At 36.3% G+C, this 26810-nt stretch overlaps 1 protein-coding gene across 8 annotated transcripts in view; it reads left to right on the forward strand.

The window, feature by feature from the left end:
• Positions 1–26810, forward strand: part of PICALM (phosphatidylinositol binding clathrin assembly protein) — a 355304-nt gene that overhangs the window by 19218 nt on the left and 309276 nt on the right. For 5 of the 8 annotated variants that reach the window (XR_012578985.1, XM_005485804.4, XM_074535086.1 and 2 more), the window contains exons 2-13: positions 7270–7412; positions 9545–9620; positions 10853–10955; positions 13233–13326; positions 13837–13948; positions 15326–15432; positions 16653–16694; positions 17408–17493; positions 18731–18854; positions 19190–19326; positions 21650–21750; positions 26506–26655. Coding sequence is in view for 7 of the 8 variants with exons in the window: in XM_005485804.4 (XP_005485861.2) it covers positions 7270–7412; positions 9545–9620; positions 10853–10955; positions 13233–13326; positions 13837–13948; positions 15326–15432; positions 16653–16694; positions 17408–17493; positions 18731–18854; positions 19190–19326; positions 21650–21750; positions 26506–26655 (1275 nt within the window). In the remaining variant the exon portion in view is untranslated. The remainder of the gene's footprint in view (positions 1–7269; positions 7413–9544; positions 9621–10852; positions 10956–13232; positions 13327–13836; positions 13949–15325; positions 15433–16652; positions 16695–17407; positions 17494–18730; positions 18855–19189; positions 19327–21649; positions 21751–26505; positions 26656–26810) is intronic. The other 3 variants (XM_026792638.2, XM_005485808.4, XM_005485809.4) reach the window with 1 other exon arrangement.

The following is a 26810-nucleotide window of genomic DNA, read 5'->3' on the forward strand; positions in this document are numbered from 1 at the left end:
AATTTTTGGTTACAAATGTGTTGTTTAAAAATTACAGTTTTACCACTTTGCATTAATGTTCAGAATTATTCTGAGTATTATTTTTAGACAAATTGCTTGGTTCTCTAATGAAAGTACTTCTTGACTTCCAGGAACATTCAAATCCTATTTCCCATATTTAAATAAGGACATCACCTGTGGAAGAAGTGGGAAATCATTTAGAAAATTACCATATGCTTGCATTAAGTTATCTACTTTTAAAATGTCAGTTGGAATGTGTAGAATCAGGTCTGAACGTGTCAGGGTTTGTAGTTATCAGAACTGTTAATCTGTAGAAGTAGATTTTAATTATAGATTTTACAGAAAACCTTTTGTTCTTATTTTGGTATTCTGATTTCTTGAAGTTTTTATAAGTGTTCTTTCATGGCACAGTTAAGTCCTCCAAGTATTAAATATTAGAGAAAACTGTCTCTATATGTTCTAGAAATGTTTTCAAGGCACTTTGCTGGAATAAAACTGTTGTGTATTTGTGAAGTAATTTAATTTTTTAAATTTTGTAATTGGATAAAATTAGAGCACACTCTCCATAGTCATGTGTCAAGGTGAATAGAAAAAATAATCTACATAATCCAAAATATCTGTTTTCATCTGTAGCCAGTTGAAAAACTCCACTTGAAACTTTTTATTGAAGTTTTGAAAATAAGGAACTACCTTGATTTGCCAATTATTCAAGGAAGGAAGATGATCTTATAGAAATTTGAAGAAAAAAAATACAACTGGGAAGAATATCTAATATACAGGGGTTAGATATTTCTATTATTTTATGTTACATTTCATGCAAACCACTCTGGTTAAAAAGACACATCCTGTTCAGTAAATAACAAAATAAAAACAGAGAATGAAAAACTTTGTTGATGCTTAATTCAGTTTCTCCTTCATTTAAGATCTGCTGACAAATGTTGCATTACTGTAATTGGAACATGCTTATTTCTTTTATTTCCCCCCCCCCCCCCCCCCCCTCCTTCTCAATACCCCATATTTTCCCCCCTCTTGTGGAACTTTCTCAGTGTCCTTCTGGAAAGGAAAGATGTGGCAGGCATGTGTGCTTTCCCAGAACCTGTAACAGGACTATTTAAAATCCATGTGGCGATATAGATCCTGAGCTCTTGAGGGGTAGGCAGGGGAATGTTGGTCTTAAAGCTGTAAAATTTCTTTACAAGTAGTAAAAGCTTGCTGTAACTGTATTCCTAACAAAAAAATCAAATGAAGGAACTTTTTGTCTAGTGGCTGACTCCTCAATGACATAAAACCAGTTTTTCATATCATTAACCAATTTGCTGTGAACTTGCTTACTTCTGATCTTTCAAATTTTCCCCAAATTCCTGAATTTGTCAGTGTCAACTGGTGCTACACAGTGTGTCATTGTGTGACCATTGGGAAATGGTCACATTGCTGCTTTCTCACCTATCCTTTGGAAATGTTTTAGCTGTTTAATAGACTTTTAGATTCAGACCATTTGCATTTTGATTAAGATTGCTGACCAAATGAGGGAGCAGCTCCATTCCAGTGATCAAATATTTGTGTAGAACAGGAAGAAATTGAGACCCTGACATAGAGGAAACTGGTATAATTTGAGAATCATTATAGGAATTGAAGTCTAGGCAGCCAGGAAAGGAGTTTAACTTGGGTATTGACAGTGTAGATATCCATGTCTTTTCCATTATTATTTTATTTTTGTTTCAGCCTTTTGGGTTGAGACACCAATGTTTTTCCCACTCATTTCCAAAGGTATGATAAAATCAGAGTGTGTCAGCTTTCAAGGCTTTGTCTCGTTGAGAAAATGGTCCTTTAAGAGGATAGCAAAGTAGCTCTCTATCAATAATTATTCAATCTTTTACTCAAATCTAAAAATTGTTTTGTGTGGCCTTGGGTGAAAGAGGAATTGATCATAAGCAAATGCACACTCTTAAGTAAAATTGTCTCAAGGATAGACACTATCCTGTATTCCAGCATTGTGACTGGCCACAAGTGTTCCCTCGTGAGCGGAGTGTCAGTCACTAGCATGTTTTCTCTTCAGTTTGAACAGTACTAAATTAATTGTGTTCTCTTGAACTCCTCTGTGTGGGCATAAGTTGTGTGAATATTAATTCATGCAATAAATGTTTTATATTTCCTTTTGTATTTAAAAAAAGAAACAAGTTTGCTGTGTTTATTTAATTTTTAAATTTACCAGTTATGTAAACATAATCTGATGTGTATTGGCTCGTGCTTTGGATCCACTAATACGCATTTAAATATTCTTTTGTTATTCTTGTATTTTTTAACTGAAGAATGTAATGTGTTTAGATCTTGGCATTATCTGCTTACTCATGTTGGATGATCAATAGTTCAATTGCTTACTGAAAGGATACTGTCTCTCCCATTATATATATTTTTTTAAATGGCACAACTGTCAGTAACTTGCAGGATATAACCAATTATTTGCTTAAGGTAGTGTCTGTGGTGTAAAAGATAAAAAAGCAATAGCTAACAAGATGGACATCTGTCACAGTTGCTTGACCTATTTTGGTGTAACTGGGGTGTGGGGCACACTTTCTGGCCTGGAAGATCTTACTCTTGTAAATGTTTTCAGTCTGATACTTTACAAATAAAAATGCTGTTCAAAATGAGAGATACAGCTAAACCATTGGAAATAATCAGGTACTGCATGTACATGGAGGATGTAAATCTGGTTCACATTCAGTCTGCTTGTCAAGTTACCACAAATGTCACAGTAAACTGAAACTGGACCTGAAACTAAAACCATTAATGAAAGCTATTCTCAACCCGGTTCTTTATAATCTTACTGTGAATTCATATGTGTAAGATTCTGGGAAAAGAAATTATTCAGAATACCTTGTGGTTCTTTTTTTGTGTGGAAGGAAACCAGTTCTTTATAATTGTGTTTTAGCAGGCTGCCTGGTGCAGAACGAGGTGCTGCACAAGGCGTTAGGTCACAGGCACATGCTGAAAGCACTTGCATTCTCTGGGGTGATTTGGGACAGATGCCTTTGGTGCTTTGTTATCCAGCCTGACTTCCTCATGTTTGCCATGGGTCAAGACTTATCATCTCTTGCCATGGGTTGGCTAATCTACATCTACATGCCTAATGTGGAGTAGACAGAATTCTTTATCATCATAGCCTTGTAGTCACTGCTTTGTGTAGGTGATTGCCTCCTCTTTCTTGTGTAGGGATCTTCAGTCTTGCTCTGCTTTTATTCTACTTTGCACCTTTATACTTCTTTCACCTGATAACTATGAATAGCGTAAGACAATGAATCACTTGGCTCTTTGCTGTAATGAAGACTGAACGGTTGAAAGGCTGTAGAACTCTTGGCTGGGAGTTGCAAGTATATTATTTTTTCTAAGCCTGAGTGTTGTACAGTAAGTATAGTACTGCGTGTTTTAAAGTAGTTAACTTGAACAGGGTTAGGCAATATGCTTGCTTTGGTACAGGTGCAATTGCAAATCTTCAAGTGTTGCTGAAATGTCTCTTGGCCAGACCTTTGTTATGATTCCTTGCAAAACCCTTGCTTTGGTGGACAGAGACCCAAACAGAACTGAATTATGTGAAAGTCATTTGGTGGTGAAAGCTTTAACTGTTACAACAAAAATAAAATCTAAACACTATGTAAAAACAAACTTACAAGTGTTTTCTTGGAAAATCTAGTTTTACCTCTGAAACCTCTGCCAAAATTTGATACTGTAGGTAGGTATGTGGTGTTCTCAAAGCATGTTTTGTCAGTCGCATAAGTCTAAGGTTTTTGATCTTAGAAATACCTGTTGGACTACTCTTTCCAACTTCAACTTACTTTGTAAGCCACTTCTGTTTTTGTTGCCTTTATTTTCTCCTTCTGTAGATGTTGCATAGATTTGTAAATTGCTTTAGATTGGAAGGGATCTCAGGTTTTGTAATGAACCCCAGCTTTTAAACCATGCTGAACATTAATAGGTCTGGCTGTTTACAGGCTCTGGTGCCTGACCATTTTCTTTTGCTTTTCATCCTTTTTCTGTGAACCTCCAAGAAATACCCGATTGAAGGCAGTCTTTATATTCCCCCTCTCTGCCTCCAGCCTTCTGTTTTGCTGGTGGAATAAACCCACCTCCTTCAACCGCTTCTTGTGCATTGCAAGAGGTGCTTTACACCCTGGGCAACCTGATAGCTTTTCCCTTGGCTGTCCCCAGCCACATCCATGGATATGACTGTGCACTTGATGCTGTCTAAGCTTCCCTCATATAAGTCTCCCAGCCAGCTGCAAGCTTAAGATTCTTGTTGCTAATTGCTGCCTTCTATGAAATAAGGAATGCCTTTTGTTCTCTAACACCTGTATGCTGTGTGTCTCTTACTGTGAAAGTTTTAACAGCTTTTAGAATTGCAGAATTCTATGATTTTAGATGGCTTATTTCCCAGGAGAGTATTTCTTTTTCTGTGTGTGAGGTATTCTGGCCTTAATGCAGAAGATTGACACATAAAGTGATTTTCCTTTCTGTAGTATTGATGGGAGTAACTATTAAATCTTTCTCCCTGACTCCCATGACAAGATGATCAATGAAACAGGCATTTCTCTTTCACCAAGGGTTGTCCTTTGTTTTCTTGATGATTTTGTTTGTTTCTATTTGTGCTCTAAGATGAAAGCTGTTCCCCTTAGTGCTGTACCCTTTGGTTATACACCTGCCTCTGGTATTGCTTGTAGCATTTCCAGTAAGTAGCAGTCTGGAGATTTGTTGCTTTGGGGCCCTTAGGTTTCCAAACACATAGCTAGTGTTTTCATAGGTGGGTGTGAGACAAGTTGTGTTAAGTGTAGGATGTGAAAATAACTATATATTTGTTCCTTTCCTTTAATGAAGGGTGTTTGTGGGAATAGGATAAATAGGAACACTGTATATGTAGTGTGGGATGTAGTGCAGGAGTGTGGGATGAAGGATACCATCTTCTGTCTGTACTATGCTGCTTATAGTATAGTTAGCATAAAAATTGCTGTTCTAGTTTGGGTGTAACTGTGCAAATAGTTCTTTACCTATTTAGCATTGCTTATGAAAATACTTTGAAAATAAATTTCAGAGTGATGGAACTTTTCTGAGATGTGTATGGTTTAGGTACTTTGAGCTATTAATACATGCCAGATTATTGTGCATCTGTTCAGTCTGTATTTTGAAGAGGGAGAAATTTCATGTCTTACTAAATTTAGTTTGTAGTAACTGTAGTGTTGTAGTGACTGCCATGTTTGCATTTGCAAATTTACTTCCACTGGAGGCTGGAGTTGCCTCTGTACTTTGCTTCTTGCCTGTGTTCTCTCCCAGTTGGTCACCGGTTCCTCATAATGTGCTGGCACTCTGTCCCTCTGCCCCCCCGCCCCCAGGTTCATTCACATGCTTTTCACAGAAACACTCATCAGTCCTGTGAGGGATGATTTTCTGAGGGTTACAGAGCCTGTTTTCTTTTATACACTGCAACAGATAATGATTTCAAAGTTTAGTGGCATTTCAGAAACCATTTCTCCCAGCATAAAATATCGTCTATGCTGGATATTTATTTTGGGTGGGGTTCTTTAATGTTTTTAGATAGTGAATTTTCAAGTGCCACCTCTTCTTTTGTAGTTTTTATTACTGTTGATTTGCTGGCAGATGTTGCATTAAAGTATAGAAATTCTCACTTTCTAATATGCGCTTGCACCTCTTATGCCAAAATGTATGACTTGACATCCAGTGATGTGTGTACCTTTGTATTTAATGTATGTTCCTGCCAGATAGCCTTGCACAAAACTGCTTGTGTTATTATTTAGGAGGGAAGACCTGAAGGTGAAGAAGCTGCAGGGCTTGGTTTTGATGATCCAGTTCAGAGCACATCTCTTGCTGAGTAATATCCTGGCATTGTCTTAACAGCCTCAAATCATCATCCAGTAATAGATAACCGTGACTTAGAAATGAGGTCATGAGTGCCTGTAGTCATCACAGTTTTACTTGTAGATAAAAGAATGTTTATCTCTCTATCTCATTACATTTATGAATGTGGAAATCATTTCCTGCTCACTTCCTTTAATACTTAAACATGTAAATAGCAGCTTTTTCAGTTCTGACCATACTACTTCAGAGTGTGTGGTAGCTGTGCTTACCTGCTGCCCTGGATGAAGGAAGTCCCTCAAGGAGGATGATTGTTCATAGGAAGATATAAAACTGTCTTCAAAAGTGAAATGTTTGCCTTCAGATTAAATGTTTCCAGTATGCCTTGGTAGTCCTTAGTCAGGAAGGCATAGGACATTCTGAAGTCTTGGTTTTTATTGAGCTACAGCCTTTGACAGGACTGTCAGTTTGAGTGAAATTTGCTGGTTTCTTTTTGGAGTGGTAATGGTAGAAAAATTTCATCACTGCTCTGTTGCATTAAGTTACGCTTCATATCAAATATTAGCGAGCTGTATTATCATGTAGTTGTTTCTGTTGTATTTGTCAATGCAGTGTCGTGATCATAAGCCATCCCTTCCTTCACTGGCCTTTGGAAATAAGTTACTGGATGATGAGACGTTGTTGTGTTGGTTGTACTGAAAGTATAGCTCCCCATGTTTGCTCAGGTGGGACAGTAGTCCAGGCTGAACAGAGATTGGAAAGCTTTGTTTTAGTTAGCCAACCTCAGGTCTTGTGCTCCTAACCATCCTTTTGGTTAATGATCCAACTTTGTTTGAACTAAATTAATCTGTCAGTTTCTGGCATTGTTGCTAGGGGCTCCTTTTTCCACTCAACATTTCCTCTGCCCTTTTGAAGGTGTTGATTGCATTTTATCAAGACTAAGTAGTATTTGAATCTTGTATTACTCACTTTGAACTAGTGCTGGAAAGTATTTACTGGTCCATTAAGAGGCCAGAAATCTGAGATTACAGTTAATTTTAGTCATAATCTTCCAGTAAAACTTAATTAAATGGTACCATGTAATAATTATTTTGCTATTTAATGTTTTAGGTGTTCGAAAGCTGAGAGTTGTTAGTCAGAGATAGTGTAAGTCATTATGGTACTTCTGTTCCAGGGCCTTCTAAGGCAGCTGCAAAAGCAGTTGAATCTTGGCAATGAGCAGAGTGGGCTTGGTGTTATTAAGTTCTGATAGACCAGAGCCATGCTGCTTTTTGATATTTATTTTGCTAGAAAGCCCCTCAGTTTCCATAAAAAATATTGCTACAGATAATGAATGTACTGATTGTTTTAGGGAGCATTATTGATCTTCCTTTACAGAACTGATAATAACAACAAATTTTTGTATTGCAGATTTAATCCAGTGCACAAATGAGATGAATGTGAACATCCCACAACTGGCAGATAGTTTATTTGAAAGAACTACCAACAGTAGCTGGGTAGTGGTCTTCAAATCTCTTATCACAACCCATCATCTAATGGTGTATGGAAATGAGGTAATACAAAAGTGATGTATTATTTTGAGAACAGTTGCAGTCCCTCATTCCTGTAAATGTCACCTAAATGCTTCCAGTAATTTTTTTTGGTAAGACAATCTTCAAGTTTGCCTTTTTGGATCCTACTCTGAATGAACACAAGTCTCATTTTCTGTTTGTTTCCATTGTTTCTACTTCGAAGTGTGCAATTCTAGTGTAAAAAGTAAATGTCCCAAGTGCTGAGGGTGCTTTTTTCCTATCTTCATATTCTAATGATGAAAGAGAAAAAACCCAAGAAAAGCTAACTCACATGGGATTCTTCAAGCTGAAAATGGAAGCAGTTTCGCCTTCATGCTGTAGCTAACTCTATGGTCTTTTCTCCTTGATAACTTCATTCTAAAGTAATTTCTACCATCACACCCTAATTTTTTACAAAGAAAAAAGATGTGTGCCTATGAGTTGGCTTTGAGGGTCACCCTAGGACAGGGTGAGATAACACCAAACTGTTAACAGTTGAACAGTTTAACAAACATAACCCCAAGTTACACAAAAAGGGATAAACCTGTTTTGTCTCACAGTTTTAATTCCTATGGACCCTTATTGTTTGGAATACCAAGCCAAGCATAGCAACAGCTTGAATGTTTCGTCTTTAAAAAACAAAAAAAAAATATTTCCAAGATCTTCTTAGAAAAGGTTTGTAAACATTCCTTTTTACTACAGAATAAGGTAAGCTATATGAACTTTGGAATTAAGATCCTTTTAGCAAATTACCAACATTTTTCACTTGAGTTTGCATGCAGAGGAACTGCTTCCTCAGACTGACTTGTGTGGGTTGGAGAGGGAGGTTAAGTTTTTAAACATATACTGGTTTCACTTGCAGGTTATTGCTGGTCTGGGTGAAAATCTATTCTGTGAAGCTAACTAAGCCACAAGAGGGCAAACTTCTGTTGTTGGCTTGAAGCTTAAACTTTTTCATTGGGATAATTGGCACTTTTCAAAACACCTTGCAATTTGAATCATATTAATTTTAAACTGATACCAAAATAGTTCATAGCAATTAAAAGTATTTCATGGGACCACTGTCTGAAATACTTTGCATTAAGAATATATATGAATTTACAAACAAATTTTGCTTGCCAAGTATATTGCAAGAGTGTCCAGGGTAAGATTGCTGCTCAAAATGAAAATTTTCACAGTTGGACAAACAGATTATAGCACCATTTAGATTGCAAAGGACCTTTAAAATCAAGTCCAGCTGCTAACCCAGCACTGCAAGCCCACCACTAACCCATGTCCCCAAATGCCACATCTGTGTGTCTGTTAAATACCTCCAGGGATGCTGCCTTCAACTTTGGCTTAATTCCTTTACAACTAGGTATGAGTGCCTTTACTCTCCTCCAGTCTTTTTGCTATGTGACTTATGTATGCTAGGAAAAGTAATGAAGTAGTACATGTTACACTAATCAACACTGCTTTTGTCTTTTGTCAAAATGGTTCTTGCAGCTGAATGATTGGCTTATTTTTGTAGCAGCTCTGTACAAGTTTTTTTTCCTGTTGTGTCAACAATCTTAAATGTGTCTTTACAAGATGAAAATGGCATCATTCACCTTGTGAAACATAATTTGTAATTAAGTATTATAAGAAGTATTATGATACAGTGTTAATGCTTTATATGAATTGTTATGTTTGATATTTGATTTATAAGCCAACTAACATTTCCATCACCTATATTCATATTTAAGATAAGTACCATTACAATTGTATGCTGAGCAAAGATGACTCGGCTAATTAGCATTATTAAATTGTTATAAAATTGAAGTCAGTGAAACAACTACGAGCGTGTAAAATGAGAATGTATTTGAAGGGATTTTTTCAGAAGTTCAGAGTTCCATATTCTAGCTTAAAATAAGCTCCAACTAAATGAGGTCTTCATACAGAATGCTACTTGGATTTTTTTCAGAGATTTATGCATAAAAAATAACTTGCTTACTTTGATAGCTTAGCTGGTTTGTAATAGTTTCCAGATTTGAAGTCAGTCTTAAGGCATAAAAGCGGAATTTTGTAACCTGGATAAGAAGTTTCTAGTGTTGTTACTGCAATTCCTTCTCCTTGGTAACACAGTAAAAGTATTCAATTTTTTCTCTTTTGTCTAGCGTTTTATCCAGTATTTGGCGTCCAGAAACACATTGTTTAATTTGAGCAATTTCCTAGACAAAAGTGGATTGCAAGGTAAGGTGTCTTGTATTCATTAAATTTAGTAATGTGCTGAGGAACAGCAAAAACAACTTGCTTACTCTAATGATCCCTGTCATTTAGGAAGTAACTTTTCTGTCCATTTTACCCCAGGCTGCATTTCTTAAATAAAATGCTGCAATGGTGTGGCAGGAGCTGTGTGCTGGAGGACCATGTTGAATCTTTTCTTACAGGCATACTTAAAGGCTTCTGACTTTGTTAGACATATGTATCTCAGTATCCTTCTTATTTCTGTAGAGATAGACATCTCCAAATAAGACAATTTTGATTATTAATTTTTTAAAAATTCATCATATGTACTTACATCATATCAGTGAGACAAGAACCGTATCTAAATAAAATTAAAATTACATTTTTGGAAAATTGATCAAAGACTATTTCGTTTATCTTTGAGACTAATCCAGTGGGCAAATATCTGTTTCTCTGGTTCAGATTTTTCAACTGAAATAGTCTTCCAAACTGTTATGCTGCAGTTCAGTGCAGTTCTGACCATACCTGTAGCTGGCATTGTTTTTTCTCTTAAGATGGTTCCTTACTTTGTCTACTGCTTCTTATATAGTTCTGATCTTTGCCACAGGTTTACTAGAACAGGCAGCCAAAGTGATTGCCTGAGGACAGAAACCTTCTCACTTATAACCAAGGCTCTACCAAATTGTCATTTTTTTGAGTTTTAACTTGTATGGTCTCAGCATAGACTATGAACAGATCTTCTTCTTAGTCTATACCGCTAGATTGACTGTTAATCAAAATATTTCCCATCACTGCTATCTTAACAGAGAAGAATTTCTGTCATATTGTGGTGTTTCCATCAAAGCCTTTTTTTTCTGTTCAGTTGCAAATGAGACAATGTGTTGCCGAGCTGATGTGAATGCCTTTGTGAATGCATCATTTAATTTCTTTGATAGTAATGTCTATTGTAATATAAAAGAACTTGCATAAAAATTACTTCATTTTGCTTGTGGAAGTGATTTCCTTAGGAAGTGAAGTGTAAACTTTAACATACTTGAGGTTGTCTAGATATTTGTGGTATTGTCTGTTTGATTTACATGGTGAATACAGTGACGTATGCAGTTATTTTCAGACTATATTTTTGCACAGTTTTCCCTAGTCAATGGAGCTGTCTTGTGCTAATAGTTTACACTTTATTTTGAATAACATTCTTGTTCTTTGATTAGGTAAGTAATAAACCCCTGAAACTTATTTTTTAGGTTATGACATGTCAACGTTTATCAGGCGGTATAGCAGGTATTTGAATGAAAAGGCAGTTTCCTATAGACAAGTGGCTTTTGACTTCACAAAAGTAAAAAGAGGGTAAGGACTGCATTTTGTTCTACTGATCTTGAGGTGTTATTGTATGTCCTGTAATTCTAGTGAAAAATATCGTCGTTAGCTCAGGCTTAATACAGACAATAATGACTCCTTTTCTCTTTTGAATATTTCCCATAACACTCCAAGGCCCAACAGCCTGAAAGTGTATATAGCAAAAAGTTTTTTACTTCAGTTGTTGTAGTTTTTTATCTTTAAACATCAACAGTTTAATATAAAGGAATGAAAGATGGTGTGCATGGAAGTCTATATAAAAAAGCAGAAGTTTTAACAAATCTTTCACAATAGATTATGTACTCTGCCTTTTATGTATTGTAGCGGACCATGCAATTTATTTGTGCTTGTAGCTCTGGAAGGCTTAAATGACAGGTGAAACAACCTTGCAGTCCTTCCTGGTGTTTCTCTGTTCTGTCACAAAATATCTGTGTGAAGTTTACTACCTTTTGAAGGTAGCGTAAATTTTTACTTTTAATAGTACCTTACAGCAGATGCTATCCTGAGTTGGTCAACAGGAATTCAAATTTTCCCTGAAAAGTGTGCTCATTTAAGAGGAGTTATTTTGAGATTAAGTACCTGTTTACATGTAAAATAACACAGTGCAGAGCACCAGTGGTTTGGTAAATTACATGTTATAGTGAATGATGGAATTAATCTGTAGCTCTTCTTTGGGAAGGCTGGAGAAAACGTAGCAATTACAGTTAGTTGAGCCTTTCCATCTTTGTCCATTATCTTTTTAAATGGTGCTTTTTAAGGTTTAAAAGCATAATACTAGTTTTAGATTTGGATGTCTTATATATATATATATATATATATGTATATGTGTGTATATATATGTGTGTGTATGTATATGTATATATAAGACACTCCAATCTAAATAATATATTATCCATATAGGTGAATTAAAAGCTTAATGTTAAATCCACAGAAATCTGAATTTAATACTATTGAATGAATTAATTGCAGTAATGGGCTGTCAAATGATACTTTGCATTAAGGTTGTAAAGGCATTTGTAGTGGGCCTCAGAACACTGTCCAAATCCCTTCTGCCTTCTTGCTAAGACTGTAAAATCCATTTTGGTTTGAAGTGTGATGGTAGAGTAAAACTAGAATGCCTGGGCTCCTTTTGCTCATTCTGCCTTTAGAGTTGCTTGGATTTCCAACAACACAAAACAGTATTTTCCATGCTTAAGATTTGCACGTGGTAAGGTGGCTGCAGGTGCTCTGAAGAGATACACAATTGTTTTATCAGGTGTTTTAGGTCTAATGAGATGAATTATTTGGCCTGCACCATGTGCCTGGAGGTCCTTTTGTGAGCCAATAGGAATAACTGTTCTGATAGCAGCAATCTGCCTTTCCTGCTCCATTTTTCTCAGGGCCCTCACGCCCATGCTCTGCCCCATTCAGTTTCTTGCATTTGCTGTTTGCTGTTAGCAGTAAATATACAGCACAAGTAGAGAACTGGAAGCAGCATGCTCCCTGCTGCTTGCCAGCCTGGAGAACAGCCACAAACTGTTCTGTGAAGATGCACGATGAGATTTGCACTTGCAGAAGCATTTGGTTTGCTCTGTGCATGCTGATGAGCTGCAAGGCTGTCTGATTTGTCTTACAGAAAGCAGTTGTTTCATGTCACCAAGGGGATTTAGTCTCTTCCTCAGCTGTTGCTTTTCTTGGATATTTTTGGTATTCATTTGATGAGTTTTTCAAATGTGCAGCCAAAATTAGTACATTCAATCTGAGCAATTAATAAACAACAAAATATTGGTGGTCAGCCATTAAAGGGAAATTTCATGTAGTCTGTAGAATCTTTCTGAAAAAGCTTGAAAAACATACTGCTGCGTTTTTTTATTCTTTCTTACCTCTTTAAGCTGAAAAGAATCCAAACTGACACAAAATAATAATTGAGTGATTGGAAAAAGAATACGTTAAAAATTGCTTCAAAAATTATCTTTGGAATTTTTTTTCTTGTTACCTGATGCATTGTAGCTCTCCTGTATTTCTAAACACTATTAGTTTCATTTTCTCTGAGGAAAAATTCAGCTTGAAGTCACATTTTGACCAAATAAGTAATTGTTTTTCTGTACTGCAGTTATTATGGCTACATTGGCTAGGCACCACTCCTAAACACCACAAGCATCGCTTTGTGTGGCAAAGACTTATATGGTTTCTCTGATGACCTGCTATATTTTCTGTCATTTCTTATCAACAATGGCTTTCAAAATTCATGTGAAGAATTTTCTTTGTGCTTTTTTTTCCTCACAACAGGGCTGATGGAGTGATGAGAACAATGAGCACAGAAAAACTCTTAAAAACCGTACCAATTATACAAAATCAAATGGATGCACTTCTTGACTTTAATGTAAGTTTAGCAGCATGTACATTTCTAACATACCGTCAACTTGTTGTACAAACATGTAAAATAGGTTAAGATTAAATGTCTTGCACTTGGTTCCATGTTATCTACACAGCTTAAAGAGCACAAATAATTTTGTTCATTGGTATACCCCCAAGAAATCAGAAAAAAATGGATACAATGGTCTCTGGAGAGAGTGCTTTGTGCTAAATGACTGTGTTTTTATTGTGTACCTTATGTAAGAGTTGCTTGTTTGTTGAAAAGCTGATTATTTATGCCCTCTGTCTTTTAGTTATGTTAGTTAACATTAGCATTGTTTAACAAAAATGTCTGCCAAAATGATTTGACTTAATTCTGTGGTGAGAGAAGCTGTTGGTTAGTTATGGTGTTACTTTCTGCTAGCAGCCAGTAAGATGACTGGAAAGCCTGTCTTGAGACAATGTGCTGAAGTTTAACTAGAAGTTTTGCAAGAAGAGATCAATCCAGTTCAATTAACTTTTTCTCTGATCTTCCTAGGTTAATAGCAATGAACTTACAAATGGTGTAATTAATGCTGCCTTCATGCTCCTCTTCAAAGATGCCATTAGACTGTTCGCGGCATACAACGAAGGGATTATTAACCTCTTGGGTAGGTAGCACTGCTCCCTGCAATGCTCAGCTCTGGGGGAGAACGCAGTGAATGATTCACATGAGCCACTCTCTTGAGAAACTGAAACAGTCTTACTGTAAAACATCAAAATTTTGCTGTTATTTCCAGTGTTTGTCTGTGCAGTTGCATTTGACATTGCTTTGTACCCAGGGATAGGTAAAATCTGAAAGCAAAGTCCATCCAAGACTTTATTCACCTAATTTTTTTTCTTGCACTGCTTTGTTGGGGATTTTTGTGTGCATTGGTTTTGGGTTTGGTTTTTTTTTTTTTAATTTTGTCTTATTGAGCTGCATGACGAACCTGAATTATAATATTGATGTTGGTTGGGGATTTTCTTAAGAAACAGTTTGTGTTTCCTAGTAAAGGAATCAATTATGGTCAGTTGCAAATATGCAGTCACAACATCAGTGATTGCTTGGCTATTGAAACGTCAATGTTGCTTTGTTTCCATGATTGGTTATCTTATGTTCCTAGAGCATATATTATATATATTAAGGAGAATTAAGAGTTCAGAGTTAAGGCCCTTCCACGTGCACATACTGGAGATGAATTTTCCTAAATTTAGGAAAGAATTAAGTTGAAAGTAATCAGTTGACTTACTTGATTTTGTTATATGCTGTGATTAAATGAAGCTCCTGATTGCTGTCATTATCCAGTGCTTGCAAAATGAAAAGTAAAATCCAGAATAAGTCAGTAAGGGACAATCTGAAGTCAGTCAGTCTTCAGTATGATGCCCCTGTCAGATTCCTTTCCCTTGGTAAGAAGTAATATGCACTTGCTTTCTACTTATGCTTTGAGTGAAGCTCAGTAAAAAGAAGAAGCAGGCCTTGAAAGGGCTTTTTGAAGGAGGAGTGCTTCGAAAACAGTGCTCTTGCTTTCAGCACTGTTGTTTTCTAATCAGTTGTTACTTCACTGCCCCAGACCATAGTAAGAGGCATCAGTGTGTCAGAGATCAAAATCTTGCCTGATAGCTGGCCACTGGAATAGAGTAGGTATTTGACTGCCAGCTTGTAAAACTGCCCTTTTTTTTTGTTTGTTTGTTCTTCTTCCCAAGAAGATGAATTTACATTTCCTTCAGTGACCTATTCTTTAACTTGATTGTCCTCTTCAAGGTGGTTATGCTTTCGTGGTATCTAGTACCTGCAAGGTAAGGTGTAATTTCATGCATGGAACCAGTGGCTCACATTTGACAGAGCTTTTGTCATTTGGTGCAAGTTAGGCATAGTGACTTCTGCAGTTGTCATAATAACAGATCAGCAGGTATTTTCTGTTTGTCTTGATTTATATGCTTTTATTGTGCATATCCTTTGCAAATCTTGATTTCTTATTTAATGCAAGTATTCTTACTGTTTCTAGAAAAATACTTTGATATGAAAAAGAACCAATGCAAAGAAGGCCTTGATATATATAAGAAGTTCCTCACGAGAATGACACGGATCTCAGAGTTCCTTAAAGTTGCAGAGGTAAACTTAAGCTGACCAATTTAGCTGTTTATTTGAAGCAGCTTGTAAAGTGCTTATTTTATCATAAAACACGTGCTTCTTCCTCCTTGCTTAATTGCTATTCTCTCAAGGGTCTTCTTGTTCATCTCTACCCTGGTGTTAGTTCATTTGAAGACTGTGTTGGAAAACCTGACTGTAGAGTGCTTATTGGTTTATCTTTTGCTGAGGAGAGTGTATTAATGTGCATTTTAAAAATTCCTTGGTTATACTTGCGAGCTTTCTTTGAAAAATAGACTTACTTTTTACAAAGGAACTTCATGATGATCTGCTTTCTATGATTCTAGTTGTATTCTAGTTTAAAGCCCACAATTCTACCAGAAGTTTTAGATAAAATAACAGCTTCAGAAATAGGCAACTGAGAGAAACAGAAGAGCATGGAATTTCTTCAAGATTTTTTGCTGTAGGTGTGCTCATAGAGGGAAAAGCAATTACCTTGCAAAATGTTTCATTTGTGGGTTTTTTAAAAAAATGCTTAGTCTGTTGCCTTCTTGTTTCTAGAGCACTGCTAAATTGATGTCCTAATATTGTGGAATTCCTTAGTTGAGGTGTGCTCCTCTTCTTGTTTTTATTTCCTTGGTATTCATATATCTCTCTTAAAAAAATAAGCGTCCCAGCTTGGCTTGCTGTCTGTCCTGACAGTGTCTCTGACAGAGATACTGTCTTCAGCTGATAAGACCATCAATTGAAGATGAGAGTATTGATCTTTCTGTTGCAACAGTATATGTCCTGCTGCAAACATCCTAAATTTCATCTGCATTTTAGAAAAATGTTTCTTTACAAAAATTCATTGATGCTTTGTTTCATCAAATATGAAACACTGACAAATATGAAACACTGACACTGACTCCCTGTGTGTCAGTAGGTCTGAGAGTTTGCCACGTAAATTGTGAGATAGGCAAACTTCTTCAGGTTCTAAAACACTGGGTTCTTGCTCTCTTGTTTCTAAGCTTCTATCTGTTGAATATCTCTGTAACACACCTACTTCAATGTGTATACATTTAACAAGAATTTATGACAGCCAACCATTACAGAGTACAGACTCTGGAGATTTAAAATTTATATTGAACAAGTTTGTGCTTTTTGCATTACTTCATGTTAATGTTGTTTACTTTCTGAGTATCTCTGCCTTAAAAAAAAAAAAAAAAACAAACAGGTTCTGAAACTCATTTGTTTTATTACAGCAAGTTGGAATTGACAGAGGAGACATACCAGATCTCTCACAGGTAGATAAACCTATTATGTGTTTGCCAGTGCATGTATGTGTATTTTTAGGGTTGCATGATCAGAAATGCCATTATGGCACTAACTTAGGCATTACTGTATATGTTGTCACCAAGTTATCTCTAAGTTTGTGATTAAATCCAAGCTCTGTCAGAGCCTGGCTTTTATATTCAGTGATCCTGTTGTAAAAAATTTATAACATTTCTGTCATTCTCTAATTGAATTTTAAGATAACCTTATTTCCATCATGCTTGAAGACAGTTTATATCTGTGAGGTCACATAATGAAAGTCTTACATGATATTACAAAGCTGTGGTTTTTAGCAGCCTTGCTTTTGGCTATATGCCTATTGAAGTTAATGTGAAGTTAATGTGAAGGCTTGCAGAACATGCACAAAGAAATTACTTTAGTTACAATTTCCTTCTTAGTGTCTCTTAAAACACTGACTGCTTCTGATTATCTGCCTGCTGTTTCCTAGCTGTTAATTTTAACATTTCTTCACTTATTTCAGTCCTTGCTGATAAATGATTGTGATGGAATAATGTAGTGAATAGAATACAGCACCTTATACTTGAAGTCATTAAATACGTACGGAATGCCAAGAGGGGGTGAAAGTGTTCAGAGCTGTTGTACCAGTTGCCCTACAGTTGCATTCTCTGAAAATATTTAAACTACTGGTTTCTTCAGATGTATTCCCCAATGTCTCTCTTTGCAGGCACCGAGTAGCCTTCTTGATGCTTTGGAACAGCATTTAGCTTCTCTAGAGGGGAAGAAAATCAAAGATTCCACAGCTGCAAGCAGGTGCTTATACACTTGTCCTTCTGGACAATTGTCAAATTGAGTGTTAAATAAGTTTTTTTTTTCAATTTCATTGTAAATTAAGATGTGAGGAGGCTCCCTTAAAGGCATTGTATGAGCAATGATGGATTAGGAAGTTGTCATATCTTAAAACAGCTTCTTCCAGGTCAGCAGAACTACAATCTAAGGACCTGTAAGGGTCTCCTCTAGCATCCCTACTTACACTTCTAGCCTTGGATCCTGAACTTCTGAAGAGAATCTGAGTTTCTTTCATGTACTACCTGGAAAGGTTCTTTTTATGTTAATAATTAGACTTCTGCAAGGTATTCAACATGAATAAATACATGTCCTTAGACTTCTACATCTCAGCTTTAATCTCTGTTTTGTCAAAAGCAAGGAAATGCTTCCAGGAAGTCCTTACATTAAGAATGAATTTTGAAAGTACTTGAAAGGGAAAGCCATAATGCATATGGTATAAGGCATTAAATTATTGTGAGTGCTTTCTGAAATAGAGCAGGCAAAACAGAGAAGTCCCCTCTGCATGACAAATTTCATTGTTCAAATTTAACAAAGCATAATCTTGGGGGTAAGACTTGTAAAATTAAATAGCATTTCTCTATTGCATGTTCAAAAACTGAAGCACTAATATTTTATGAGTTCATTGTGGCAGTGACTATTAGGGCACTATTTTGTTAGGGCACTATTTTGTTAGGGCACTAATTTTTAGAATATTTGCTTTCTTTTTTAAGATTACTCTTTTAAAAGTTAAGTATTTGTTTTCAATCTTTTTGCATACTGTTAAACACGATGCTAAATGAAAAATTTATTTTGGGATATATTAAAAGCATTGATAGTTTGTTCACTAAGCCTGTTAAATTAACAACAATTTGAAATGGAGCCCAGATGATTGTAGATTGCTGTGTGCCTACAAATATTGTCACTTTAGGCAAACAGGAGAAAAGGCTTCAAATGTGTATTTTGTGATGAAATTTGGAGGGGAAGCATTTAAGGTGGAAAATCCAAAAGCCGGTAGAGTAGACTGCAAGATTTCTGGGCATTTTTAATTTTGCATTTCATATGATGTGTCTTATGTAAACTTTTCACTTGGCAGTGTAAGATCTGGCCAATGTTACAGCGAGCTCAGAAGGAGACTGGGTGGGTACGAGTGCAGTGTTCTTCAGACGCCGCTGTCACGTGTTGTGTTTTAACAGCCAGCTTTTCTCCTGTCCAATGGCTTTAGGGCTACCACCCTTTCCAATGCAGTCTCTTCCCTTGCAAGCACTGGCCTGTCCCTCACGAAAGTGGATGAAAGGGAAAAACAAGCTGCGTTAGAGGAAGAACAGGCTCTCTTAAAAGCTTTAAAGGTAAGCATACAGAATTTTTAATTGAAAATACCTTTCCTGTATTCTTTTTCATAGCTTATTAGGATTCTTAAAAATGCAAAGGGGAAAACAGAGTTATTAATACTTACCATGTACTGTTGGCAAAGTGTTGGAAGTAGAATTGTGTGTACTTAGATGGTACAGCTTGTGGAGGGTTTGTTAGTTTTCTGAAGCATTTGTGGCACCACTGACTCTTGTAATTACAAGTGGCTAACACTAGTGTGTTGAATAAATAATTCTTTAGTTCTGCTTTATTTACCTCCAATGTCATACACACAAATGTTCAGATTTTTTATACCCGCTCATTTTCCCAACAGGAGCAACGTCTAAAAGAGCTTGCAAAGAAGCCTCATACCTCTTTAACCACAGCAGCTTCTCCTGTGTCAACTGCAGCAGGAAGCATAATGACTACACCAGCCATTGATATTTTTTCTACCCCTAGCTCCTCTAACAGGTATGCTGAATCCTCCACTGGAGATGTGCTGCAGCAAGGGTTTCCTCTAAACTTGTGCCACAGAGTGTATATTGCACAAGATTGGTTTGGTGTAGAGTACATTAGCAATGTGATAAGAAATCATAGTGAAGCTGATGAAAAATAGCCTTTTGTAATAAATAACATAAAACTATGTTCTCATCTGTTTGCAGAAGTTTCTGGTATAAACTGCCTGCTGACAGCCCTTGTAGCTGTTATTAGTCCATAAGCCAGACGGCTGGAATTGTAAAACACACATACTTTATCCCCAGGGAGCATTACAAGTAAATTTGAGAAAAGTCAAATAAAAATTCTGTTTGAGAAGTCATAAAGAAAATGCATTTCTAGATCTTTAAAGGTAGAGTGGCAAATATTCTGTCTAGTTTTTCAGAAAAAGAAAAGCCTGAAACGGGGTTTGAAATGAGAGGCAGGTTTTGAAGTCTTGTGTTGTATCTGGAACATTTCTGCAAGGACCTGCAAAGAAAGTGCAAGAGTATCCACTGCATGCTAATCCTGATCTTTGACTAACAGGAGATGTTGGTATGAGCAAGTGTGTGATGTTCATTCTGTAAAATACCTGTCAAACTAAGCAGTAGCAGAAAGCACAGTGCTTTTATCAGTGTAGAAGGAATCCACGCTCTGAAGCCATATTTTTTGCTTTTAGCCTGATCCTAAACCTGAAGGGATTGTGTAGTTGTTCTGTTGGAGCTCAGATAAGAATCTACTGCTCTTTTGGCGGCTTTCTTTCCCATTAAAAAGCTGTTGTAGGAAGTTACTTGACACCAAATATGCGGTAAATAGCTGAGTCACGTATAAGAAGCTAGGGAATCTGTCAGTGTTAGTAACTGAGAGACTTCCTGATAAAAAGATTTTTTTAAATTGCTTTTTAGAGACCAGGAAACTTGAAATGGGTTTGTGTTTTGAACTTGAGTATCTGATCTTGCTTCTTAAGAGGTCTGAAACATAGAAACATCTGATAAATCTTCTTTAAACAGACAGAAACGCTGCATAGTGAGGACAAGAGTGTTTTCTTGTAAAAAAACCCCAAATGCTAGTTTTTCTTGTTCAAATTTCCTTGCTGGCAGAATGAATGCTATGAGTAAAGAACAGATTTTGAAGCAGGAGTTGCCATCATGGGGATATGCTGGGTCAGAAGTTCAGTGGCTTGCTATTAAATGCCATGTGTCTGGTTAATCCCTGTCATTATCTTGAACAAGCTTTACCTTGAAAATTATCTTTGTTCAGCTGCTCACATTACAGGGCAGTGCCAGACCATGCTGCTTTTTAATAGGAGCAGTAGTGGAAAAATGTGATTTCAATCACTGCTGAAATGAATCATGCGATACCGCAAGTGATTGGGTGAGCAAGAAAATATACAGAGATCTAGGATGTCACTACTGGCCATTAAACTCTTGTGCTGTCTCATTTAGAGAGATGTTTGGATGTCACAGTAATTCAGCTTCTGTGCGTGGTAGAAGACATATGTGCAGATTTGGGTTCATTTCATGTCCTAAAAGTTTCTGGGAGAAGGCCAGTACTCTTTTTTTTTTTTTTTCTTTTTTATTTCTTTTCTTTTTTCCCAAGACTTAAAGTGTGAAATGAACTCTCTGCAAGAGGATGATTTTTACTGTTCTTGTCTGACTCTTTAAATTTATGCAGAAGTTGTATATAAGCCTTCACTCTTAATTTCATTGTGATGTTATAAGTTCTCAATTTGATTTTGAATAGTCTAAAATGTGCATTTAAGTATGTTTTCATTCACATGCCTGATGTGTGATCAAGTGTTTCAAGGCCTCTCAGATTTTGCTTTCCCTTTAATAGTTCATGGTTGTGATGTAGTTTCTCAGCAGTGATTGTAGTGGAAAGATCAGAGTTGTGGAATTTAGAGTAATAGTTTGGTGGTGCAGCCCATTAGAGTTGATTTTGTCTTTTTTTTTTTTCTTTTTTTTTGTTGTTGTTGTATTATAGAGTTTTCATGAGGTGAACTTTAAAAGTTGATGAAGAGTTCTGAATATAACATCTCCTAGCCTGGCATTGGACTGTGAGGACACCTGTCTTTTTCTTGGACAGCTTTGATTTGACAAAAGCCCCTTGGTATAACATACAACTTACCTTGATAAATTAACACTTTTTTACAGAATTGAAAACATGGAGCTCACCAGCCCTTCTGATTTTGGCTCAATTTTATCCATTTTGTAATGACCATTTTGTAACAAAGGTTTCATTACTGTTGACAGTGGCTAGTATTTGCTTATATTGAAAACTGTGATGTAGTTCAAACAGTTGTATTAATTTATCTTTGTAGCACTTCAAAGCTGCCAAATGATCTGCTTGATTTGCAGCCAACTTTTCATCCGTCTGTACATCCTATATCAGCTGCTCCACAAGTAGGAAGTACCTGGGGAGGTAAGAATTCTGAGTTGAATTAAAGTTTTAATTGCCATGGCCATGTTCCTGTACATGTTGCCCCTAGTCTGGGGGCTATTTCTGCCCTAAAGAGAGAGATCTTAAGACATTACAAGTCAATAAAGGGATGATAAAAAGTAAAATATGTGTATACATTAAAATAATATAGCAGTGGTGATTCTAAATTTTTTGATATGTGTTCTTATTAGCAAAGTTACTTTAATTGTTGATGAGCTCTGCCAGCCTCATAACTGCTCTCTTCAAGGTTCACATAGGCAGCTGCAGAAATTTAGCATTCAGAAGTCATTTCAGTGAAGATGTCTAAGAGGTAGACTATGCTGCAAACAGAAACCTGAATGCAAAATCGTTTTAATGCATATTCTAAATTTTGTGTAATATTAAATCAAATTTGCTGGTGATGGTAATGCAGAACTTGGATAAAGCCTGAAAGGAGGCACTTGTGACAACTGTGCATAGAAGGAAAGGCAAGAGTTAGTTGGCAAAATAATAATAATAAGGCTTCTCTGCCTTATTAAATTCTCTGCTATATTTCATTTAACTACAATAGCAAATCAGCAAAAAGCTGTGGTTGGATCTCTTAAGTGAAGAGAAAAAATTTACATTCTCCCCTCTGAAATGTGCTCTGGAACATCCAAATTTTCATTCTGCCCAGTTTCTTAAATGATCTTATCAGTGCAGTCAAATGATCTTATCGGTGCAGTCAAGTCCTCAAACCAAGGGGTCCAGAAAGAGAGTTCTAGAAAGTCATGAATTTTCCTTCAAGATTGATTTGAGTGCTGGAGCATTTTGATGTTTACTCCAAGTTCTTGGCTGCTTTGCAGTGTTCCAGAATAATTCAGATACAGTATTATATTGCCTATATAACTGTTGGTTATACTGGTGGAAGATTAAAGAGCTTTATGACAGAGGGAGGTAGTGTTGCTTTATTTTTCTACCTAAATGACGCTTAATAAAATAGTAAACTCCTGAACTATGTGGCTATTTCCAGATTATTTTTTTCTAAACTAGATGCTTGCAAAAATGTTTAATTTTATGATGCGGAAAATTGAGAATTGCTGCTTCAGGAGGTTTCATAGGCATCAGAACAACCATGTTCTAAATCTTTACTTCCTTGTTCAGTTTTACGAGCTATAGCTCTTCTTAACATCTTTCCAGCTATCTAATGTATCTTCATAATAAGCTGTGTATGTATTCTGCTTCCCTATTTACTTTTTGCTGTGTACTTTGTTTTCTGTACCTTCTCACATTTGTTTGTAGGGAAATAACACAATTTTGAGTGAGGAAGGCACTACTAATATATGTGGCAGCTTCTAAAGTGAATTACTAGTTTACTTGTTCTTTAGTTCTGCTGATCAAAGCATCTTTGGAAAAAGATGTAGTGAGGAGTGTATGGAGTTAGACACACAAATTTCAGTGCTATGATAGGCTTGGAGTTTAGAAATGGAGAAAAATGGTTTGGCTCATCTTGATTGCTTTCTGCCCAATACCTTATGTTTCAGCTTGTCCTGTTTGTTTCATGTGTGAGATATAAAAGGGGTGAGCTATTTGCCTCTCAAAGGTCACATCACAAATTCAGCATTTCTTCATGAACCTGAAAGTTGAGCCTGAAGGTCTGTTTGTTCAATGTTGTGTTGCTTGTGGTATGAGTCTTCAGTACTAGTTGTTGATATTTCTGCTTACTATTGACACATTTCCAAATACTTATAAGACTTAATTAACTGTGAAGAGTTGGATTGTCTTCTAAAGTTTTAGGCTAAAATTCTGGGATCATAATTATTTGTGTTACCTTTCATCAAAAAATTCCCAGCTCTTCAGCTTTACAGACATAAACACTCACTTCACACAGGTGAGGTAGATAAGAAGTACTTTCCACATTTTACAGATGGGGAAATCTGAGCAGTTAACTGACTTGTCTGAGGTCATACGGCAAGTCAGTGGCAGAGCCAAGAATGAAACCTGAACTAGTTCCAGTCCTGTGCTCTAACCACTGCACAGCATCCCTCCCTTAGGTAATTTTCTGACATGATGATCTTTGTATTTGGTGTATATGGTGTCTTTGAGAAGAGTATCAGATCAGCCAAAATCAGTTACTGTTAAAAATTTTGTGCAGAAGCCCTTAGGTGTGTAATAAAACAATAAATTGTTACAGAAGTGTTCTTTTTGGGTCGTTGCCTTTTGTTTTGTACTTCCAAAAATGTAAAAAACTAACAAGGTTAAACTCCTGGAGAATGAGTTCTGTGACTGTCTGTTTTCAGTTTACCTATTTCAGACTGTAAAAGATGCCATTGAAAATCATTTGTCACTGTTTTTTCAGACAAAATACTTCTAATTGGATAACTTAAAGGTAGAAATTTGCAAATTTCAAACTACTCTTTTAAATGCACTTAAATCATTAATGCCTAATGATGGCATGCTGGTGCAGAGTGATTCCATTGAGATAAACAGATGCCATTTGAATTCAAGGATGAAATTGGGCTTTAGAAACATTGAGGTGTTGCTGTCAGAACTGATAGCAATTTTTAAAACTTGAATATAGAAGGATATAAGTTAGGATATAAAACCCAATTAATTTTTGGTTACTTTTGTTACTAGCATTTGCGAGTTCTGAGACTTGGACAAGATTGGACATGCTGGCTAGGGTTAGACTGTGGTAGACAAACAGAGAATCTGAGAAAGGGTTAAATTTCTGAGAAAATCTTGATAATCTAAAGTTGGATTATATTGTTTTAGCTAGTCAAAACACAGGAAGTTCCATATACAACCTTGGGAACTGGGAACAGAAAGTAATTTTTGGTTATTTTCTGGATGAGTGCATGTGTAAAATAATTTTAGTGGATGGTAGATTCAGACAAATGCAGTTGAAAACTTGTGCTTATTAACTTCTTCCATATTGTTTTATCTGCACTAGTTATTGGGATTCTTTGGAGATCATTCCAGCTGTTCCTGGTACATTTGCCAGCTGTCAATTTGTACCTAAACTTCATAAGCAAAACAGATGTATCAGTGTGGAAATGAACATTTTGACCCATCTGTTTGAATTTTTTCCACTTATATAATATATATAAAGAGAACCAATAAAATAAGAAGAACGTGAAGAAGCAACAGAAAGAGCAAGGAGGAGCTGATGCACAGATAATCTGCCCCATTTTTATTGACAGATTTGTTTGTTCTACATCTTTTAAAATGACATTGAAAGCAGAAAGCAGTTTTAAGGAGTAGCTGAAACAAGGACTTAGCTTCAGGCAGCTAAAACCTACATGAGACAATATGTAATTTTGTATTTGTGTTATATATTACAAATATTATATCATTTTTTCTACTTACCTTTTAATCAGTGTTGGACACTGTCATTTTGCTGACTGAATGATTTAGGAAAAGGTCTTTTAAGGTATTTGACTTGTTCTTGCAACGTAGCCAAGCAATTTGGGGAAAAGTCAGGTCTTACCTAATAACATACCTTGAGTTTGCAGCAAATCAAAGCATGCTTTAAGCCTGCAAAGAATAATGTAGTTATTTTGTTTCCTTTAGGACTTTGCTACCCATTATGAGCACATTCTGAAGCTGTGTGGGACTTAGAGCTAAGAATCAGGAAGTGAGATTCAGGGAGAGAAAATAACTTCCACTTCAAAACTGCTTCACGCATCACAATAGTATTTACAAGAGTTATGGATAAATGCATAAACTGGCCAGGTTAAAAATAAAAAAAAAGGCCAGGAACTAAAGTATTTAGCACATCTTTACTGTAATTATTATTCAGAAATTTTTCTCTAGTGGCTTTGTCTAGAAGATCAAGCTGCACTTCAGGCACAGTGATAAGTAGTAGGGCTAGATACAACCTTTGCTGATCTCACCTAGTGAGTTCTTGAGTTTTCCATCAAGGGTTCATGGGCTCTGAAACCAGACAGCTAAACCACAGCTCCTTCTGTCAACAAGTGTTATAGCTGCCTTCTGTATCCTTTTTATCTGTCACATTCTGAATTACAGGAGTACTTGAGCTTGGCAACTGCATCCATTCTCAGGAAACCCCGAAACTATGTGCCTTTGAAGCCACACGTATACATCCATGTTTCCATCATTCCAATAAAGTCTGACAATGTTTTAGTAAGGAACATTTTCCTTATTATGGCTTAGGGTCTGTTGTCTGTAAAAGCAGAGCAGTCCTTTGCTTGCTTGCAGGTAACAGCATACCCACAACAAGCTGCTGTTCCTGGTGCCCCAGGTACCAAGGAAAGTGCTTATGTCCTGTATGTTACCTTGGTATAATCATAGCTCTTGAAAATTTTGTGATGCACAGTAACAGAAAAACCCCTAAACAAAATTTGGAGAAAGAGAGGCTCATCTCAGTTGTTTTAGGCTTTTTAAGTTGTCTTGGGGATGTTACTGCATTGAATCCTCTCATAGCACCTTGGGTTCTGTAGTGCTGACAGGCATCCTCTGCTCCAGAGACTTTGTTGCAAATGTCTGGACAAGACTGGGAGAAACAAAAAGTGATGGTGTTTAAAGAAGAATAACATTAGTTAGTTTCAGTCTAAAACACATTCAGGAAGAAGCACAGTTTATAAGATGGTGTTATTGATTTAATAATTAAAAAAGAGGAAATTATTAGCTACTATCTGCAGTCCTTGACAACTTGAAAGTGAGATCAATAGCTGGGTCATCCCAAGCTTAGAGATGTCGGGAGGAAACTAAATCCGTCTCCCTTTTCTTCTTTCTCTGCTCTCTGGAATTGAACAGATCCTTTTTCTGCTACTGTTGATAGTGTTGATGATGCCATTCCAAACCTAAATCCTTTCCTTACAAAAACTAACGATGCTGCTCATCTGTCTGTGTCTTCTGATGTATCTACTTTCACCAGTAGGACACCCACACATGAAATATTTGTTGGTAAAGTACCATTTTAAACTAATTTCCTATTTCCTAAAAATTTTAACATTATTTTCGTTTCTAAAATATATTTTTGCAGCCTTTCAGAAAATAAAAGCTGGTCATTTGGGGCTGGTTTTATGCGATGTTAGAATTTGATTTAGTAGCTCTACAAT

The sequence above is a fragment of the Zonotrichia albicollis genome, chromosome 2, assembly GCF_047830755.1.
Source record: "Zonotrichia albicollis isolate bZonAlb1 chromosome 2, bZonAlb1.hap1, whole genome shotgun sequence".
Classification (NCBI taxonomy): domain Eukaryota; kingdom Metazoa; phylum Chordata; class Aves; order Passeriformes; family Passerellidae; genus Zonotrichia; species Zonotrichia albicollis.